This window comes from Passer montanus, unplaced genomic scaffold, assembly GCF_014805655.1.
Source record: "Passer montanus isolate IOZ18808 unplaced genomic scaffold, ASM1480565v1 scaffold44, whole genome shotgun sequence".
NCBI lineage: Eukaryota > Metazoa > Chordata > Aves > Passeriformes > Passeridae > Passer > Passer montanus.
In genome coordinates this window covers 1,480,576-1,501,120 of record NW_024369262.1, presented here as the reverse complement: position 1 = coordinate 1,501,120, position 20,545 = coordinate 1,480,576, and the positions used below count along the sequence as shown (strand labels likewise).

At 53.9% G+C, this 20,545-nt stretch overlaps 2 protein-coding genes across 7 annotated transcripts in view; both read right to left on the bottom strand.

Moving 5' to 3' along the window:
• RFFL (ring finger and FYVE like domain containing E3 ubiquitin protein ligase) overlaps positions 1 to 6,758 on the bottom strand; it is a 29,164-nt gene extending 22,406 nt beyond the window's left edge. Inside the window, exons 1-2 of one of the 2 annotated variants that reach the window (XM_039720390.1) lie at positions 6,660 to 6,713; positions 3,199 to 3,282 (exon numbers count right to left, since the gene is read on the bottom strand). The gene's annotated coding sequence lies outside the window, so the exon portion shown is untranslated. Of the gene's footprint in view, positions 1 to 3,198; positions 3,283 to 6,659 lie in introns of both variants that reach the window. The other variant, XM_039720393.1, reaches the window with a different exon arrangement.
• A 1,550-nt stretch (positions 6,759 to 8,308) lies between these two features.
• Positions 8,309 to 16,524, bottom strand: RAD51D (RAD51 paralog D). 5 transcript variants are annotated; one of them, XM_039720385.1, is made up of 12 exons: positions 15,642 to 15,830; positions 15,226 to 15,335; positions 14,557 to 14,618; positions 14,286 to 14,434; positions 13,977 to 14,058; positions 13,745 to 13,879; positions 12,921 to 13,016; positions 12,647 to 12,737; positions 11,914 to 11,984; positions 10,928 to 11,095; positions 9,248 to 9,382; positions 8,309 to 8,585 (listed from the first exon to the last, which is right to left on the bottom strand). In XM_039720385.1, exons 1-11 carry the CDS (start codon positions 15,824 to 15,826, stop codon positions 9,299 to 9,301), a joined length of 1,233 nt encoding a protein of 410 aa, XP_039576319.1. In that variant the 5' UTR covers positions 15,827 to 15,830; the 3' UTR covers positions 8,309 to 8,585; positions 9,248 to 9,298. The 5 variants fall into 5 exon arrangements, with proteins under 5 accessions (XP_039576319.1, XP_039576320.1, XP_039576321.1 ...); XM_039720386.1 differs by having other exon boundaries at positions 14,286 to 14,422; XM_039720387.1 differs by having other exon boundaries at positions 14,286 to 14,404.
• Positions 16,525 to 20,545: the final 4,021 nt, after the last annotated feature.

Genomic DNA, 20,545 nt, shown 5'->3' with positions numbered 1-20,545 from the left:
ACAAACATTCTTGGGACTTAAGGTGTGAAGGAGGCAGCATGCTGTCAAACTGCAGGCTACAAAAACATCAAGGATTTTAGATCTCAAATCTTTTGTACATGTTGTAAAGAAATCCTTTTCCTTAGAAGTTTAGAAGGTTTTGCCAACACATTTAGATTGTTTCATCCATTACAAGGATTAAGGCTGATCAGTCAAGCACACAGTGGGCAGTAACAGTTTTCTTCACATTTTCTTTCATTAGGGGAATTTTTAGGAACTACTACCATGTATTAGATTTAATGTCAAGCCTGCATCTCTTACTCCTGCCAGAGCACTGAAAGCTTTAGTTCATGTTATGAAGAGCCACATCCAGAAGTAAAAAAGCAAGCTCAGGCCTCCAGAACAATGTGTTACCAAGTGAGTTTGGCTTTGGGCAGAGCAGCGCTGAGGGAGACAGGCCTCACTCCAAGAACGATCATCTTACTTCCCTCAGACAAAGTAAAGCCTTTCACGACCCAGGCTGGGCTCTGGCCTACATTCTGTTGGATGAAAAGGCTTCATTATATGCAGTTGAACACATTGTTTGAAAACCTGACAGGAATGGCCTTTACCACAGCAAGAGCTGAACAAACTGAAGTCATGCAATGTTGAGGGTTCCAAGGGACCAAAATAGCAAACCTGTATTAAATGTGTTGTGTTTGTGTGTTCTCTCTAAAACACACACAACTGAAACTCTGAAATAGGTTTTCACCCACAGCAGAGTTCAGAGATGGTATCAGGATGATCAGATAAGGTTATTTGCAGATTTAAGGTGCCTCTGAAGGCAGATAAAAAGAAATGCTGCAAGTGTTTTGCTCCTAAGTGTGTTATTTTGCCATAGACAAGCAGTCATTTACAGGTGCTTTGAATTCCAGCTGCACTCTCCCTGCACACCTTGTAGGCATTCCAAGTTACTCCTGAAGCCTGGCAGTGAGCTGAACAACATATTTCAGCTCTTTCCAGGAATTCCTTCATTCAGAACAAAGAATGAATTCCTTAGGTATTTCCATTGCAAAAACCTGTCTGTGATTTGTATTCAGCTCAAAGGGAAAAGTAACAAATAGTATAAATAACAGCAGGAATAGAAAAGTAGTTTGCCAAAAAGGACACTGATGGTTTGGGCTTTATTTCTATTAAATTCATGTTTCAACTCCCTCCTGTTTCTCTGCTGCATAAGAGACAAAATCTTGCTCCTCCTACCCCAGAGCCCTCTGCACAAGAAGATGCACAGTGACAGCTCAGGTCCGACTGAGCTGACAGGGAATTCCATGATCCCCTCCAACAACAGATCAGCCTTTCCATCTGAGAGACATAAGGCATGGATCATGCAATATCAGCCTGTCTGACTGGCAGGAACCTGGGCCCTGAGCTCCAAGAGCATGAAACAGCCCCTACATAAAAACCAGCTGAGATTTCTACTCTTTGGATTATACAGTCAAAGGGGACTTGGAAATCTACATTTTACTTGGAATCTGAAAAATAAACTGTTTCCAAACTCTCCTGCAATGCTTGTGCAAGGGCCTCAGGACAGGCAGGGATCTGGCCAGCTGTGCCACCAGCCACAGAAGCTGCATTTTAGAACTCGCCCTTCTGTGGAACAATTGGAACTTTCTCCAGGCTGAGGTCTGCACACAGAGCTCAGTGTTTCCCTGCGAGCACACAACAGCTCCATTATTGTTTAACTACCAAAAACCAGCTTCAACAATCTATCAGGCTTGACATTCTATCCATCTCTGCTGCTAGCCCAGACTGCTGGGCAGACATATAGGAAAAGGTTCATGGATTCAGTAAGAAAAAAGTTATTTTGCTAATCTAAACAGAGATTTCCCCTTTTTTAACCACTAATTTGTCATTTTAAAAACCATTCAGGAACAGAGGCTTGTCTTTCCTCAGATTATCAAACTCAAGTGTCTATAAAGAAATCTATTCCAGCAGATGAATAAAAGCTCCTTTTGAAGACACATACAAAACAAATTCAAAGGCAATCCCACAGAGCAGGAGTTGCTCACTGCCTCAGAGCTGCAGCACCAGTTGTGCTCCCAGCCTGGCAATGATTCTTTTAACACCAGCAGAGCACAAAGCTGCTGCTTCTCACCCCCCACGCCCAGGGACAGCACTGCTGGGCAGCTTTCCAAGCAACCATGGCCCAGGCAAAGTCCTGGGAAGCACCAAGACTTCCATGGAAGCAAAATTATTAATGCATGATGCAACCCCTTGGAGGGTGACCTCAAACACAGGAATTGCTCATCTGAGTGATGCCAGCAAGCCAAGTCTCTGGGGAAGGACACCTGGCAGCCATCCTCTGGTGCCAGCAGTCATTTTGCTCTGAGCAAGGTATTTTGACATCAACAAAAAGTAGCATCACATCAGTTTCAGTCTGGAATTCTGTGGGATGCAGTTCCTGACTCATCTGGGCAAAAGCCAAAGCAATAAAAGCTCAAGTGGTGTGGATTCAGTGATGCCACTTGTGACACTGCACTTTGAAATCATCCACGTGTATATATAGAATAAATAATGCCCAAAGGAACCATCCTTCTTGCAGCAGAGGTTACCACGCAACAAGCTACTCCCAAAAGAGAGTATTTTAAATTTAAATTACACTTAATTAATTTCAAATCTCACTTAACATCAGCCTAAACTAAAAGATTCAAAGCATATGCTCCTTAAGTATATTCTTATAAGCACATCCCACAACCTTCTGAATATAAATAAAAAGGTGGCAGCATTAAAAAAAGCTGATGTTTAATTAATATTTTAGTCTCCACCGAAATAAAATGTGGAAATTCCTATTCCAAGACTATTTGGCAGAGGAGCCAGAGGGCATTAGAGAAAGAAGCCTGGTTAATATTTTTGAGTAAACTGAAAACCTCAAGAGCAATTCAAATGAAGAAGTTGTAGATTTTACAGACACTGAGAAGAATTAACAGCATCTCAGAACAACAATTCTTTCTAAAGAAAGTCCCTTATGGGAGCATAAATTGAACAAGCCAAAAAGGCCTTTCAGAGGTTAGAATGAGCCATCTCAGTTCTGAGAAAACAGCTGAGAAAGAAGCAAAAACCTAATACAAAATCTGAATTCTTGATTTGACAGTCATACTCTTGGTTTCTTAAAGAAAAGGGTAATTTTTCAACCTTGTAATGTTGCTTGAACACTAAATAATCAACTTTAGAGGCACCTACCAGCAGGGGGTTTGAAACCTTTGCATGCAGGTGAGTCCTGGTCCTGACATCAGCCCAGCAGTGACACGATTGGATTGTCCCCACCTGTGAAACAGAGATTCCACTCACTCACTCACCCCTGCAAAGCCTTCCCTGCTCCCTCAATGCCAGCTCAGGGGAGCTCACACTCCCAGCCCTGGCTTTTGCAAGGGCAGTCCCTGGGAAGGGGAGGCAAACAGGCTTGGGAAACCCCAGAGAGGGACTGTCAGGGATAACGACTGGAATCACTCTGGGGAGCAGGAGCCAGGCTGGGGGTTCACAGTGGGCAGTCAGGGGAGGGCTGGGGGAACATCCAGGTAAATCCATGGAAGGGCAGAGCACAGGGCACAGCAGCACCAGGGAGCTCAGCAGGGCTCTGGCTGCACCACCTCCAGAGCTGAATCCAGACTCCAGCACCCAGGTAAAGCTGGGCTGTGTCTGTAGCCAGAGCTGGGAATAGAGAGAAGAACCAATTTCTCTTAACTGCCAGGTACCCAGAAATTCTCTCTCCCTGTCCAGCAGCAGGTCACACACAGCTGTGTCCCAAAAAAGGGCCACACACCTTTCTGCAGCTCTCATTATCCTGCTGCCCACAGTGTGTTTCATCAAGCACAAGTACTTGGTTCAATGTGTTTTGATTTCTTATCTTCAGATCAGGACTGGTCAGAAGGTTTAGAGAAGAGATGGAGCCAGGGGATCTTTAATTAGGTGATCTTTAAGAGCCTTCCAACCCAATCCACTCTGTGATTCCATATCCTATGGAAACCCACTGGAAGGGACAGGAAAGTAGCCTAACCTTAATTAAACACCATTTTCCTACAGTGAAACCAGCACAGCCTAGGTGAGGAGAGCACTTTCCCCAGCCAGAGCTGAGGACACAAACTGCAGTGCTGGGTCACACACAGCCTGCCCAGCTCCAGGGCCCCTCTGAGCTGGCAAAGGAGGGGCACACAGAGCAGACACACCATGGAAATCTGCTTCCACCCCTCCAGGCAAAAACTGGTTCAAAGTCCAAACTGCAGGTTTAATAACAGCACTGGAGCTCAGCTCATGCTCCAGCCTAATTGAAGAGTTTACAATCTCAGTTGTTACTAACAACAAACCGTGGTGCAAAGTTGCACAAGAAGTGAAAATTACACCATTTAACAAACAAACAAAACAACACAAACCCACACTAAAGTCAACAACAGTAAACAGAAAACTGAAGATGTGAAGAAGACAGATTTCAGTCCTAAACTCAACTAGTGACCACTAACCTCCCAAAAACTCACATTTTGATTCCTTTGTGCTCTCAGTGCAGAGCAGTGCGTTCAGCTCTGATTTTGGGAGCCAAATCACATGGCACCTGCCACTGGGAAAGACTGAGCCTCACTGGAAGCCATCCTACTTTTTCTACCCTACAATTAAACACAACACTCATGTGATGACTTCAAAACTATCCCAATTCAGCAAAAACTCGAGCAATTAAGCATTAACCCATGAGCTCCACTGTCAAGGCACTCAGCCTTTAATTAGAGGCTCAGGTGCTCCAGCTGAATGGATGTGCAGTCACAGAGTGCTGCAGCTCCAGGATTCCCAGCCCCCAATGGGAAACACAACAGCCAAAGGTGATTGTTTTGGTTCATGAGAGCCAACTGTGCCACCAAAACCAATTGTGATTACAGAGAACAACTACAAGATCCCTCTCCATCACTGTGGGCACTAAGGAGTTAAGGAGATTCAGTATTTGATAGGTGGAGGTAGATAAACCAAGGATCTGGAATTGTAGGAAACATGTAAAGCTCATCACAGCTTTCTGCTTCACTCCTCAGGTCTGGAAAAAATGAGGGAACAGTGGGAAAACAAAGCATTAAAACTCTTTTTGTTGATACAATCATGTACATGCCTTAATGATCATCTGTCTTAAAATCTGAGCTTCGAAGTGTTGAAATACAACCCATCAGAGTGTAAACACAATAAATTACCAATTTAAAATGTACCAACCATCTCCCATCCTAATGATATGGAGAGCTAAAAAAGCTCCTTGTAGATCTGCTAAGCTCTTCACCAACTCCCCAGTGAGGTTGGAAAGGACAGAGAAGTGCCACAGGTCCCTGCACTGCTGTGGAGCAGCTCTCCCCACCCAACATCTGAGCTGACATCCTGTGCTCCCCACAGAGGACATGCTGTGTCACAGAGGAGGAAGTGAGCTCAAACAAACACACAAACAAACCCCTTCTGTCTCAGCCAATTAAACATTACCCTGAGCACAGCTCAATCCAAGAAGCATAAAATTAAACCCTTCCTATCTCCCTTTAGTGCTGCGCTTGGCTAAGCACGCCCAGCTGGCCTTGCAGTGCTGGGAAACACCTGAGCTTTTTCTGGAGGGTACCTGCTCCTCAAACACTGAGCCTGTCCATCCTCAGCCTTCTCACCCGAGGAGACCCAGGCAGGACTCTGCTGACATTTATTAACCTGCAGACACCAAAACACTGCTAAGAAACCTGAGAATGAGTCAATGCTTTCCCCACAGGAAACACCTTGACCTGCTTACAGGAACAAACTGCTCGGAAGGACACTCCAGCACTTTTATTTTCTCAACAACTTTTGCCTTCTGCAGCAAAGGAAGGACTTGCTCAGCTTTCACTTTGCACTACGCCCCCAGCTTTGAGCAGAGAAGGAAATTTTTTAGGTCCTTAACACCAAATTACACTTTGGACATGCTAAATGCAAAGAGACAATAATTTAAGCAGAGAGCTCTACAGAAGGCTGGTGCTTATCCAGAATCCTCAGCTCTCATAGCAATTTGAGCAGAACAACCTACTGAACCACAGAGGCCCTCTGGGAGCAGAACCCAGAAAGGGAAGAGTTACTCATCACCCTCTTAACATGAAAAACGAGGCTGCACCAGAGTCCCACTCCCCCTCATTAGGGAAACCCTGTGAGGGAGCCCCTTGACCCCATCAGCCCAAACCAAAACCCAGGTGCTGCAGCTGCCCCAAGCCCACAGCCCCATTCCCCCTGCCCTGTGCCCCCCAAATCCTGGCAGCCCCCGTGCCCCCCAAATCCCGGCAGCCCCCGTGCCCTCAGTGCCCCTACCCTTGCCAACACCCCAATCCAGAGCCACCAGAGCTCCTGCTCACCCTCAGTGCCAGCTCCACGGCCTCACGGACCCCACATTCACTGCCCCCCTCCCCTGCCCCATCCACCCTTCTCTACCCTGGCAGCCCCCAGTGCCCCACACCCCCAAAACCGGCAGCCTCCTCACCGCCCCACACCCCCAAACCCTCAAACGCTCCCCCAAAGCCCCCCACACGTCCCCGAACCCGCCAGCCCCCTCAGGGCTCCACGCTCCCGAACCTGCCGGCTCCCCTCAGCGCTCCACCCCTGTCAGCCTCCCCAGACGCTCCCAGCCCCTCACACCTGGCAGCCCCCCGACCCCAGCCGGGCCGCAGGGGCCTCACCTTCCCCCTGAGGAGCCGCGTCCCGGGTGGCGGCGGGGCCGGCGGGCCTGGGGCGGGCGCTCCCGTCCCGGTGCCTGCGCTCGGCGGCGGCGGCGCTATGGCAACTGCCCGCGGGGCCCGGAGCGGCCCCAGCGCAGCCGGGCGGGGCAGCACCGCCCCCTGGCGGCCGGGAGGACTCCGCGGGGGCGCCGAGATCCGCGGGTTCGAGACCCGCCGCGGGCAGGTGGGAGGAGGAGGAGGAGGAGGAGGAAGAGAAGGAGGGGATACTACGGGGTTCCTGTGCGCTGGGGGAGTCCCTGGGTGCGCACGGCATTGCACGGGAAGGGAGCATACACCGAGAGATCACAGAATCAATCGGCATGGAATACATCTCATCGGCCAGCCATCCAGTCTCTCCCTGAGCACCCCAGGGATGGTGACTCCACCATTCCCGAGTTTAATCACCCTTCCTTCCTCCTCACGTCCAGCCTGAACCTGCCCTGGCACAGCGTGAGACTCCTGTCCTCTGACACTGAGATACAGACTCACAGAGGCATGGACACACATATGTGTACAGCCCGTACATGCACACACATATGTGCACACAATTCCTGTAAACACACATTTATATGTGTATTTTATATGTATAAAAGATATATACAAATAAATATACAAGTATATATATATGGTTTGGTTTTTTTTTTTTAAATATATATGTATGTTTTTATATATTTTAAAAAATGTACAAAAGGACCAATAAGCCCCTAGTGTCAAAAGGCATCCCTGCTGCTTAGAGTGAGAGGTGCCCTGCCTGCCCTGGGATGGGATTCACTGCCCTGCTCCAAGCCTTTCCAGAGGTTTTCCAGCTGTTTGGGGCATTGGGAAGAGGCAGGGGAAAAGAACATCCTGAGCTCTGCATTACAGAGCTGCAGGAGTGCCTGTCTGAGCATGGAGGGGAAAGGCTGAATGAGGATATTTAGGTCAGAACCTCCTTTAAGCCTGATTTTACTATGCAAATTTAGGGCAAATCAGCTTGAGGAGGAAGTCAGGTTTTTCCAGATGGGGTAAGAGATTCCCTGAACTCCCCTGCTGTCCCCACACTGAAACAGCCAGCAGCCACAGTGACACCTTCCCTGCAGCAACACAGCCAGGAATTCAGCACAGCAAGGCTGGAATTTCTCCTGTCCTTTCTCAGGGATCACACATGGTTGGTCTCATGCTGACTCTAACGAGGGTTCAGAGCATTTTGTTCCTCTTCTCATCCTGCTGCTTAGGGGAAGGAAACATCTGGAAAGCTCTCTTAGCTCAAACATAACCCCAGAGGTTTCTGTTTGGCTCTTCCCTGCTCCACACTCCCCCACAAGAGCTTTACTTCCCCTGCAGAACCTGAGGCAGAGAGATAAATGAGTAATTAAATTGTGTGTGCACCACCCCTTTATCCACAGCTCCAAGAGAGGAGCTAGCGAGGAACTGACTAAGAAGAAATTAGCTAATAAGGTAAATTTCTGCTTGTAAATTCCAGCCACGTCAGCACAGGTCTCCAGCGGACAGGAAAACCATCCTCTTCCTCCTCACCCCAACAACCAGGCTGCAATCCCAGGAGCCAAACCTCCCCTCCTGAGCCTGGAGAGCCCAGAAATGCAAACAAATACACAACTGCAGAAAGTTTTCAGTAAAAAATATGTATTTAATGTGTCAAGCACAGCCTTAGAGGGCTCCAGCAGCTGTGGTGCTGTGCTGTTAGTTTAATGAGCATGCCCTAATTAGTCCCAGCCCCCAAATTCTCCATCAGCTGCCTTGAAGTGCAAGCCATGGCTCAGCTCACCTGGCGAGGAGGTCTCCTAAACTGAGGGCATCTGAGACATCTGGGATCAAGAGGAAACTCCACATCCAAGGCTCCCTCTCCTCAGAAGGTTGCCAAGAGCACACAAGAGCAGCAGGAAAGCACTGGAGCAGGGCAAGATCATTTTTTAAACATCACCACATGCAATTGAATAGGTCCTTGAGCATCCAGCAGGGCCAGCTGGTGCCAGCCAGGACCCATCTGACCCAGATCAGAACGTCCATCAGTTGGCAGCAAGGCTTTACACAGCCCAGCTGTGCCCCAAAACCACCAGCAGGTCCCCACAGGGCCTGGGGCTCCTCTGGGGAGAGGGGAAGATCAAGGATCTCATTATGTCCCTGCTCATCAGCAGCCTGTCCCACCCCAGGCCTGCTCAACATTTTAATTAACTTCAGAGCAGCTGTCATTAACTGAATTCCAGCTCTCAACAACCACAGCAATGTGCAACAGCTTTTTTTTTTTGTTTTATTTCTGAACCAAGGCCACTGAGGGCCCAAGGATGATCAGAACTGCAGAGGGCAGGGAGCCACGGGGCAACAGAACCAGCACAGGGGATTTGTGGGGTTGTGCTGATCCCAAACACAGGGATGTTTTTGGGATCCCTCTGGGGGTGAGGACAAGGAGGACAGGACCTGGCTGACCTCACAGCCCAGGCACAGAGGTCTCCAGGAAACCCACATTTGGTTTTTCCACTAGAGATTTTTCTTGTTGGTCCTTCCCGGGGCTGCAGGACTCTCAGTCAGTTTGTAAAACCTTCAGTGCTTGCCTGTTTTTGTGCAGCTCTCTTGGGCCTTGTGACATCTGCTTTTCCAGCCCATCAGAGTCCCTGTGTGGCTGTCACCAGGCTGGGCTCCAACACGTCACCATTTCCAAGGTCCAGCTCCACCTGGATCCCTGTTGGCTGCAAGGAGGGACAGAGCAAAGCTTATCCTCACTCTGCTGGGCTCTACATCACTCCATCTCCTGTCTCAGAGCCAAAATCCCAGTTAATCCCCCTCAGGAATTCCTGCTGCTGGTGCCCCTGTTTTAACTGGGCCTGCTGAATGCAGAGATACAAATAGACAACACAATTTAGCAAAGAAAGAACATCTTGCTCTGAGACATCTCCAGACACACCATCATTTAGCACATCCAGGATGTATTTCACTGCCTAGCACACCAGCAGACCCAAATCTGTTTGGATCAAGCAGCAGAGCAGGCTCAGAGCCAGAAGGCTCAGGCAGGGCTGAATGGGGAATTCAGTAGGAATGTGCCCTCTGTTGACTGAGTGACCAAACTGTCCTTTGACTCCTTAAAAAAGAAAAAATGCCCAGAAGTTTCTCTTCTCAATTAGGTAAAAAGACACCTCATAGGGCCTTGGGGACTTCACCTCAAACTTAAGGATAGCTAATTGGACAGAAGCCAAAAAGTCCTGCCTGAGCAATTCACTAGAAAAAGAAGAGAACAAAGGAAAATATTGCTTTTGTGAGGTGTTTTACCAGGAGCAAGAGCCTCTTGCCCCTGGCTTGGGTTTTCTCTGTAAAGAGCTTTGTTATTTTGCCTTTTATTAAAACTTCTCTGTTTCCAACACTACCATAGAAGCCATCCTGCTGATTTTATGCCATCTGAGGTGGCTGAGCTATCTCGGGTGTGATGTAGATCTCCAAGAGCTTCTGAGACCTTGCTCGAGGAGACCCCTCTATCATGCTGCCCGTGCACAGGCAGGCTGCCAGCTGAAGTCACCTTTGGAGGTGTCAGAGCCATTTCCACAGGACCCTCACTGCCCACACACCATCAGGAGGGTGAAACCAACACCAGGAACACAGTGACCTGGATTGGAAGCGGTACCATGTGGCATTCACATTCTCTGAAAAAATTCCTTCACCCAGGATTTTTTGCCTGAGAAGCCTCAGAGAAAAGGAAAATAATTCTTATCTCATTTGCTTCTCCTGTGTTTTGCTCCTTTGGAATGTGTTTGGAGATTGTTTACCCACAGGTGAGTGTCTGATTGGATTCTGCTGTGAGTTGTTTTCACTCTTTGGCCAACTGGGGCCAAGCTGTGTCAGACTCTGGAGAGAGTCACGAGTTTTCCTTATTATCTTTTAGCATTCAGTAAGTATCCTTTCTGTATTCTTTAGTATAGTATTCTTTAATATAGTATAGTAAATGAGCTTTCTGAGAACATGGAGGCAAATTCATCATTCCTGCCTTCGTTAGGACATTCCCTGTAAATAAAATAGTACCACTCATTTATCCTGCCTAAAAACTTCAGCCCAGGCTGCTGGGAACAGATGATCTGCTCCTCTTCTCTGCAGCACCCAGCCAGGCTGCACAAGCTGCTCTCCCACTGCCAGGCTGGGGAGGGATGGAGGGATGGATGGATGGATGGATGGATGATGGATGCATGGATGGATGGATGCATGGATGGATGGATGACAGATGGACACATGGATGGATGCTCACTCACCTGCCGGGGTGACTTGGCCAGGGAAGCTGCACGTTGTGTGCTGGGTCTCTCCCAGGGGCCCTCTCTGCTCTCCAGCAGCACCCGGGTGCTGGGCACGAAACTCCAGGAGCGGCCGAGGGCTGGCTTCAGTGGGCCACTGCTGCTGTCCCTTGTCACCTGGTTGGTCACCTGCAGCACAAACAGATTTATCAGTGCCTGGGATAAGCAGTGCCACTCAGTATAGTGACACACTGGAGGTCACCAGGAATTCCTGGCTGTGCTACTGCTCCTAGGAAGGTTTTCCCTTCTCCTTCATCCCCTCTGCCATCCCCTCCGAGCACAGCCCAGTAATTGCCCAGAGCAGTGTCAGGGAGTTCACTGATTTCTGCAAGCTGCATCTCTGCTGGTGCTGAAATCAAAACAAAGTTTAACTTGGGGCCTCCAAGTGTCCTTCCAGACACACTGTCCTTGTCACTGTACCAGAAGGAAAGGCAGGACTGTCTCGACACCCTCCAGTGCCAGGCTCAGCAGACCACCATCCTCTGGTGTGACATTCCCTGCTCAGACACATTAAGTGTGGTCCCACCCTGCCTGGTGCACTGGCCAAGAGCTGGGCAAGGCTAGAGCAGGGCCCTTTGCAGCTCCTGTGGGATGATGCAATGTCCTGCAGCTCCTGCAAGGTGACCAAGAGGTTATCCAGCAAGCTGGCCAGCCCCTTAAATGAACGGTGTTGTATCAAAAATAAACACAACCAGCCTTTCAACCTGCCTGGACTTAACTCTGCCTTGCTCAACCCATGAATGGCTGAGGACAGCAAGAGCAGGAGGCAGCACATCAGCCCAGGTCTTGTCCCATGCTTGGAACAAGACCTCTGCAGGCTGCAGAGATGTCAGAGCAGGGCACTGGGGGGTTCAGGCCTCTGGCTCCCTGTCCCACAGGCTCCAGAGCCTCCCCGTGGCTCCTTGCCCCGCACCAGCACACGAAGGACAAAGCACAGCAACACTCACCACAACAGCAAGGCTGAACTCCCTGGCCAGGGTCTTCAGCTCCTTGGAGAGCTGCATCATGAGGGCCAGACCTGGAGCAGGACAAAGCATTTGGCTGTCTGGGATCAGCCCCCAAAGTGCACCCTGGAAGCAGCTGACATCTGGATTTGCATGAGCATTGGATTCAGGGCCAGGACTCACATTCATGGACACCTTCACTGGACCACTCTCCATCCTTTCCTATCTTAGAAGGCCCAAAAAATCCTACAAAAGCATCAGGAGCTCCAGACAAAGCTGGCCAGGTTGATTTAGCAGGCACAGGACCCATCCCTCCAGGTCACAGCTGCATTTCCTACAGCCCACAGCTGTGAGGGGACCTCCTGTGACAGCACTGGCTGCCACCCAGCTGTGCAAGACCCTCTGGAAGGTACTTGAGGGCTCCTTGGCATCCTCACTTCTGATTTATGGTCCTTTCTGGCAGAAAGGGCCTCAGAGGAGCTCTGCAAACTGTGCCATGATGTGTTTCTGACACAGTAAGAGAAGTTTTACTTTATGGGCAAAGAGTCCAGTGCCTCCCCTGGATGGGTTTCAGACCACTGCCAGGAGTGAGCACAGCCAGCTGGAGTGTTTGCTGCTAACACTGCAAACACTCTCCTTTTATCCAGTCCCAAGGGAAAAGCTGGCAGCACTCACATGCAGATCTGTCCTGCCCCAGCCCCATTCCAAGCACAGCACACCCAGTGGCCCAGCTCACCCTCTGCCTGCCTGCCCCCCAGCAGAGGGTAAATCACAGCCGACACCGAGTCCAGCACCACCACCTTGAGAGGTCCCACGGAGCTCACAACCTGCAAGGAGGCACCAGGTGCAACGTGGAGTCACAGATCCAGCAGTTCTGGAGGCTGTGAGCTGCACAGAGGCTCCAGCATGCCCAGCATGAGGTAATCTGGAGTCACCTGTCAGGCACACGAGCCCTGCTGGCCTCCCTGCAGCTCTGGGGAGGGGAGAGGGGCCCCAAGGCTCACTCCTACCTGCTGGGAGAGGCGATCCCGCAGCTCCTGCAAGGCACCCAGCACCTCGTAGATGTTGAACACACGTTCCACCTGCACCCGCTGCAGAGCCTCCAGCTGCAGCACAGAACCTGCCTCAGTCTCCCCAGGATTTCTCCTATTCCTCCTGCCCCAGGGTTTGTCCTATTCCTCCTCATCCAGGACTTGTCCTATTCCTCCTGCCCCAGGGTTTGTCCTATTCCTCCTGCCCCAGGATTTCTCCTATTCCTCCTGCCCCAGGATTTCTCCTACTCCTCCTGCCCCAGGATTTCTCCTATTCCTCCTGCCCCAGGGTTTGTCCTATTCCTCCTGCCCCAGGATTTCTCCTACTCCTCCTGCCCCAGGGTTTGTCCTATTCCTCCTGTCCCAGGATTTCTCCTATTTCTCCTACCCCAGGGTTTGTCCTATTCCTCTTGCCCCAGGATTTCTCCTATTTCTCCTACCCAGGTGCCACCAGCTCTCTGCACTCACACCATGCCACACACCCTTATTCTTCCACATTTGCCTCCACCACATTAACACCACTGCTCCTGTGGCACTGATGGAAAAGCAACATAGATTGAGCTCAGGGAACAAAGTCCTGCAAATCCGGTAAGTCCCTCCCTTCTCCCAAGAAAAACAACAAAGAACAGAGTCTGTCCTGAGCATGGCACCCACTGGGCCAGGGAAGGAAAGGTTTGGACTCAAAAAAGCCCATGAGGGCAAAGGCAGAGCTGGAAAGACAAACCACCTCTGGGGTTTCTTGCAGGCAAATGAGCAAAATGAGCTTCAGAGCAAGCAGAGGGACCAGCTCCAGGGGAACTTGCCTGCTCTTCCTCATCCTCTGTCTGGGCTTGGAGCATCTGGCAGAGACGGGAGGCAGTGAAACCCCCCGTGGAGTCCAGAAACAGGACGTGCTGCTTGAGCCCCAGGGACACGCTGGCTGCAATGCCCAGGCACACCTGGGGGACAGGGACAGGGGTCAGCCAGCCCTCACGTGTCCCTCTGTGGGACATCTTCGCCCTACCTGTCCTCTCCCCTGTCCTCCACCCCACTCACCTGAGTCTTCCCAGTGCCTGGTGCTCCCATGAGCTCTGTCACTTCCCCCGTGTACAGCCCTGAGTCCAGCAGCTGGTCCAGGCTGTGGGATGGGCACAAGGGGGGATTATCAACACCCCTTCAGCCAGAATGGCAGGGGCACCAGGAGGCAGCAGTCCCAAGGTATTTGTCCTCAGAGCCCCCTTCCCAAATGCACACAAGTGCATGAGGATGGTCTGGAGAATGAAATTCACAGGTTGTGCTGGCAACCACAGCCTTGTGCAGCAAACCCAGCCCCAGGCAGAGCTGGTGGGGGGGTGAGGTCCCCACCTTGGGCTGCCAGTGGGCAGGATGGCCGTGGAGCTCTTGAGCTCCTCGTAGAGGTCAGCTCCATTGGCAGGGAAGGCAGAGAACTGGGCCAGGAGCACACGTCTGACTGCAACCAGCGCCTGGGGGCAGAGGCACGCCTGGAAATGGGACTGATAACAGCCAGCAGCTGCTGCAGAAGGGCCCCCAGACAAGCCCATCCTTGTCCATGAGCCAAACATGGGCTCTGAGCTCCCTGGTTAATGTACCAGGAGTTAGGAGTAGAACGTTCTACCTTGTAAGACAGGGAACACTTTTGGGCAACATCCTCCAGGTCTGAAGACACAAAGTCCACCACTGTAAATAACACAAGGGACAAGAGGTTGGAAGCCAAACATGGTCAGACCACAAACACCAGAAGACAACCAGCTTAGTCAAAACCTGCACCAACAAGCAAAGTGGCTGTGCCCTCTGTCAGCACTGTGAGTGGAGGAGTTTGTCCTCTGAGATGGCCCCATCACTCATCACAGAACAAACTGTTTCTTGAAAAACAGAGTAGGGAGAAAAGCTGGTAAAAAATTTTCCCTGTTTTGCTCAAGAGCTGCCCAGCACCTTTTCCTTCCCCTCCAAGGCAGGAGGTGCCCAGGGTGCAGCATTCCAAGAAGCTGGGCATTTTTCAGAGGGAAAACTGTACAACCCTCCTGAAATACCATAAAAAGCCAGAATTGATGAATCCTCCATGAGCCTCTGCAGGGATCTCTTACCACATCCTCACACTCTCCTGCTCCTTTGGAGAAGTCCTTACTCACAGTACCCACCCAGGAGGACCCAGAAGAAATCCAGCAAGGAGGACACAGAAGGCTATTGCACCACCACCACCCTCCCAGGATGTGGGATGACACAAACCACCAAACACACAGGGGATGATGTTCCCCAAGCCCAGACCCTGATGCCACCCTGTTACCCGTCCTGATGGCATTGGCCCTGAGGAGCTGGATCATGTCTTCAGTGAGACCAGGGCAGAGCCCAGCCCGCAGGAGCACCATCTGCACAGCGGGGGAGAAGAGCAGAGACCTGCAGAGGAGACGGGAGAGTGGGATTCATAGAATCATTAAATTTGGAAAAGACATCCAAGATCATCAATTCCAATCCTCAACCCTGCACTGCCAGGTCCAACACTGAGCCACGGATGGCGCCTGCCCCCGAAGCCGGGGAGAAGCCACCCAAGCTGTGCTTGGGATGGGTGGGTAAATAAATCTTTGGGGACAAACAGCCCAAAATCCTGCACGGTGGCATCGCTGGGGTGGGGGAGCACAGAGGGCGAGGGGATCCCTCCGGGGCAAGGGGACCCTCCATCCCGATCACCTCCATCCCGATCACCTCCATCCATCAGCCCCACGATGCTCACCCACCGCCCGGGCTCCCCGCAGCCCTGCCCGCTCCCTTCCTGCTTCCTGCCGCCGGCGGAAGGGCCGGGGCCGCTCCTCTTCCCCGGCCCGCCTGTCCCGTCCCGCTGGGGTTTCCCTTTCCCCGTCCCGGCTGTCCCATCCCGCTGGGTTCCCCATCCCCGGCCCGCCTGTCCCATCCCGCTGGGGTTTCTCTTCCCCATCCCGGCTGTCCCATCCCGCTGGTGTCCCCATCCCCGTCCCGCCTTTGGAGAAGTCCTTACTCACAGTACCCACCCAGGAGGACCCAGAAGAAATCCAGCAAGGAGGACACAGAAGGCTATTGCACCACCACCACCCTCCCAGGATGTGGGATGACACAAACCACCAAACACACAGGGGATGATGTTCCCCAAGCCCAGACCCTGATGCCACCCTGTTACCCGTCCTGATGGCATTGGCCCTGAGGAGCTGGATCATGTCTTCAGTGAGACCAGGGCAGAGCCCAGCCCGCAGGAGCACCATCTGCACAGCGGGGGAGAAGAGCAGAGACCTGCAGAGGAGACGGGAGAGTGGGATTCATAGAATCATTAAATTTGGAAAAGACATCCAAGATCATCAATTCCAATCCTCAACCCTGCACTGCCTGGTCCAACACTGAGCCACGGATGGCGCCTGCCCCCGAAGCCGGGGAGAAGCCACCCAAGCTGTGCTTGGGATGGGTGGGTAAATAAATCTTTGGGGACAAACAGCCCAAAATCCTGCACGGTGGCATCGCTGGGGTGGGGGAGCACAGAGGGCGAGGGGATCCCTCCGGGGGCAAGGGGACTCTCCATCCCGAGCCACCTCCACCCCGATCACCTCCATCCCGATCACCTCCATCCATCAGCCCCACGATGCTCACCCACCGCCCGGGATCCCCGCAGCCCTGCCCGCTCCCTTCCTGCTTCCTGCCGCCGGCGGAAGGGCCGGGGCCGCTCCTCTTCCCCGGCCCGCCTGTCCCGTCCCGCTGGGGTTTCCCTTTCCCCGTCCCGGCTGTCCCACCCCGCTGGGTTCCCCATCCCCGGCCCGCCTGTCCCATCCCGCTGGGGTTTCTCTTCCCCATCTCGGTTATCCCATCCCGCTGGTGTTCCCTTTCCCCGTCCTGGCTGTCCCATCCCCCTGGGGCTCCCCGTCCCCATCCCGGCTGTCCCATCCCGCTGGTGTTCCCTTTCCCCGTCCCGGCTGTCCCATCCCGCTGGTGTCCCCATCCCCGTCCCGGCTGTCCCATCCCGGTGGTGTTCCCTTTCCCCGGCCGCTCGCCGGGATCAGCAGAGCACTAATGTCCCTTCCCACCCAGACCACGCCGATCTGCGACACTCCCCTGGCTTTGTCCCGGCTCATCAGCCCCTGCTGCCCGCTGGGAAGTGAAGGCGCACGAAGGGCTGGGGAGCTTTGCTGCCCTGCAGGTGTTGGGAGATATGTGTCCCTTCTTATCTGCCTTGGAGGCTTCTCCTGGGAAAGCTATTTTTGGGGGGTATTTGTTATTATTATGTTATTATTATTATGTTTTTCTTTCCAGCCGAGGCCTGAAGAGGGCTCTCGGCACTCGCTGCTGAGCCTGCCCTGCCCTGCCCTCAGCTCTCAGCAGCAGCTCCCAACACCTTTGGCTTTTGTAACTCAGTTACTGCAGTGCTGCGCTTGTGACAATGGAGCGGTACTCTGGCTGATGTGAGAAACGCAGTGCTGTACCCCACGATACTGATATTTCAGCCAGCTGAGCCTTGCCCAGTACCTAAAGCCATGTTGGAAGGAGTTTCTGGTGTGTTAATCCAAATGAATGCTGGAAAAGCCACTGCACTGAGTCTGTCCAAGGCAGGGACAGCATCTAGCACTTTCCACAGCTCTGGTGTCCCCATCCCCGTCCCGGCTGTCCCATCCCGCTGGTGTCCCCATCCCCGTCCCGGCTGTCCCATCCCGCTGGTGTCCCCATCCCCGGCCCGCCTGTCCCATCCCGCTGGGGTTTCTCTTCCCCATCTCGGTTATCCCATCCCGCTGGTGTCCCCATCCCCGGCCCGCCTGTCCCATCCCGCTGGGGTTTCTCTTCCCCATCTCGGTTATCCCATCCCGCTGGTGTCCCCATCCCCGTCCCGGCTGTCCCATCCCGCTGGTGTCCCCATCCCCGTCCCGGCTGTCCCATCCCGCTGGTGTCCCCATCCCCGGCCCGCCTGTCCCATCCCGCTGGGGTTTCTCTTCCCCATCTCGGTTATCCCATCCCGCTGGTGTCCCCATCCCCGGCCCGCCTGTCCCATCCCGCTGGGGTTTCTCTTCCCCATCTCGGTTATCCCATCCCGCTGGTGTCCCCATCCCCGTCCCGGCTGTCCCATCCCGCTGGTGTCCCCATCCCCGTCCCGGCTGTCCCATCCCGCTGGTGTCCCCATCCCCGGCCCGCCTGTCCCATCCCGCTGGGGTTTCTCTTCCCCATCTCGGTTATCCCATCCCGCTGGTGTCCCCATCCCCGGCCCGCCTGTCCCATCCCGCTGGGGTTTCTCTTCCCCATCTCGGTTATCCCATCCCGCTGGTGTCCCCATCCCCGTCCCGGCTGTCCCATCCCGCTGGTGTCCCCATCCCCGTCCCGGCTGTCCCATCCCGCTGGTGTCCCCATCCCCGGCCCGCCTGTCCCATCCCGCTGGGGTTTCTCTTCCCCATCTCGGTTATCCCATCCCGCTGGTGTCCCCATCCCCGGCCCGCCTGTCCCATCCCGCTGGGGTTTCTCTTCCCCATCTCGGTTATCCCATCCCGCTGGTGTCCCCATCCCCGTCCCGGCTGTCCCATCCCGCTGGTGTCCCCATCCCCGTCCCGGCTGTCCCATCCCGCTGGTGTCCCCATCCCCGGCCCGCCTGTCCCATCCCGCTGGGGTTTCTCTTCCCCATCTCGGTTATCCCATCCCGCTGGTGTCCCCATCCCCGGCCCGCCTGTCCCATCCCGCTGGGGTTTCTCTTCCCCATCTCGGTTATCCCATCCCGCTGGTGTCCCCATCCCCGTCCCGGCTGTCCCATCCCGCTGGTGTCCCCATCCCCGTCCCGGCTGTCCCATCCCGCTGGTGTCCCCATCCCCGGCCCGCCTGTCCCATCCCGCTGGGGTTTCTCTTCCCCATCTCGGTTATCCCATCCCGCTGGTGTCCCCATCCCCGGCCCGCCTGTCCCATCCCGCTGGGGTTTCTCTTCCCCATCTCGGTTATCCCATCCCGCTGGTGTCCCCATCCCCGTCCCGGCTGTCCCATCCCGCTGGTGTCCCCATCCCCGTCCCGGCTGTCCCATCCCGCTGGTGTCCCCATCCCCGGCCCGCCTGTCCCATCCCGCTGGGGTTTCTCTTCCCCATCTCGGTTATCCCATCCCGCTGGTGTCCCCATCCCCGGCCCGCCTGTCCCATCCCGCTGGGGTTTCTCTTCCCCATCTCGGTTATCCCATCCCGCTGGTGTCCCCATCCCCGTCCCGGCTGTCCCATCCCGCTGGTGTCCCCATCCCCGTCCCGGCTGTCCCATCCCGCTGGTGTCCCCATCCCCGGCCCGCCTGTCCCATCCCGCTGGGGTTTCTCTTCCCCATCTCGGTTATCCCATCCCGCTGGTGTCCCCATCCCCGGCCCGCCTGTCCCATCCCGCTGGGGTTTCTCTTCCCCATCTCGGTTATCCCATCCCGCTGGTGTCCCCATCCCCGTCCCGGCTGTCCCATCCCGCTGGTGTCCCCATCCCCGTCCCGGCTGTCCCATCCCGCTGGTGTCCCCATCCCCGGCCCGCCTGTCCCATCCCGCTGGGGTTTCTCTTCCCCATCTCGGTTATCCCATCCCGCTGGTGTCCCCATCCCCGGCCCGCCTGTCCCATCCCGCTGGGGTTTCTCTTCCCCATCTCGGTTATCCCATCCCGCTGGTGTCCCCATCCCCGTCCCGGCTGTCCCATCCCGCTGGTGTCCCCATCCCCGTCCCGGCTGTCCCATCCCGCTGGTGTCCCCATCCCCGTCCCGGCTGTCCCATCCCGCTGGGTTCCCCATCCCCGGCCCGCCTGTCCCATCCCGCTGGGGTTTCTCTTCCCCATCTCGGTTATCCCATCCCGCTGGTGTTCCCTTTCCCCGTCCTGGCTGTCCCATCCCCCTGGGGCTCCCCGTCCCCATCCCGGCTGTCCCATCCCGCTGGTGTTCCCTTTCCCCGTCCCGGCTGTCCCATCCCGCTGGTGTCCCCATCCCCGTCCCGGCTGTCCCATCCCGCTGGTGTTCCCTTTCCCCGGCCGCTCGCCGGGATCAGCAGAGCACTAATGTCCCTTCCCACCCAGACCACGCCGATCTGTGACACTCCCCTGGCTTTGTCCCGGCTCATCAGCCCCTGCTGCCCGCTGGGAAGTGAAGGCGCACGAAGGGCTGGGGAGCTTTGCTGCCCTGCAGGTGTTGGGAGATATGTGTCCCTTCTTATCTGCCTTGGAGGCTTCTCCTGGGAAAGCTATTTTTGGGGGGTATTTGTTATTATTATGTTATTATTATTATGTTTTTCTTTCCAGCCGAGGCCTGAAGAGGGCTCTCGGCACTCGCTGCTGAGCCTGCCCTGCCCTGCCCTCAGCTCTCAGCAGCAGCTCCCAACACCTTTGGCTTTTGTAACTCAGTTACTGCAGTGCTGCGCTTGTGACAATGGAGCGGTACTCTGGCTGATGTGAGAAACGCAGTGCTGTACCCCACGATACTGATATTTCAGCCAGCTGAGCCTTGCCCAGTACCTAAAGCCATGTTGGAAGGAGTTTCTGGTGTGTTAATCCAAATGAATGCTGGAAAAGCCACTGCACTGAGTCTGTCCAAGGCAGGGACAGCATCTAGCACTTTCCACAGCTGTTGTCCTGCTGCCTTGGACCTATTCCCCAACAGATGTGGGAGCTGCTCT

Excerpts from the sequence above, each read along its gene's own strand:
- RAD51D (XM_039720385.1), bottom strand. The coding sequence starts at position 15,826 with ATGGGGAACCCAGCGGGATGGGACAGCCGGGACGGGGAAAGGGAAACC. Across the intron at positions 14,619-15,225 it reads GGCCAATGCCATCAGGACGG|TGGTGGACTTTGTGTCTTCA; the intron begins GTAACAGGGTGG and ends TGTTATTTACAG. Across the intron at positions 11,096-11,913 it reads AGTTCAGCCTTGCTGTTGTG|GTGACCAACCAGGTGACAAG; the intron begins GTGAGTGTTGCT and ends TTTGTGCTGCAG.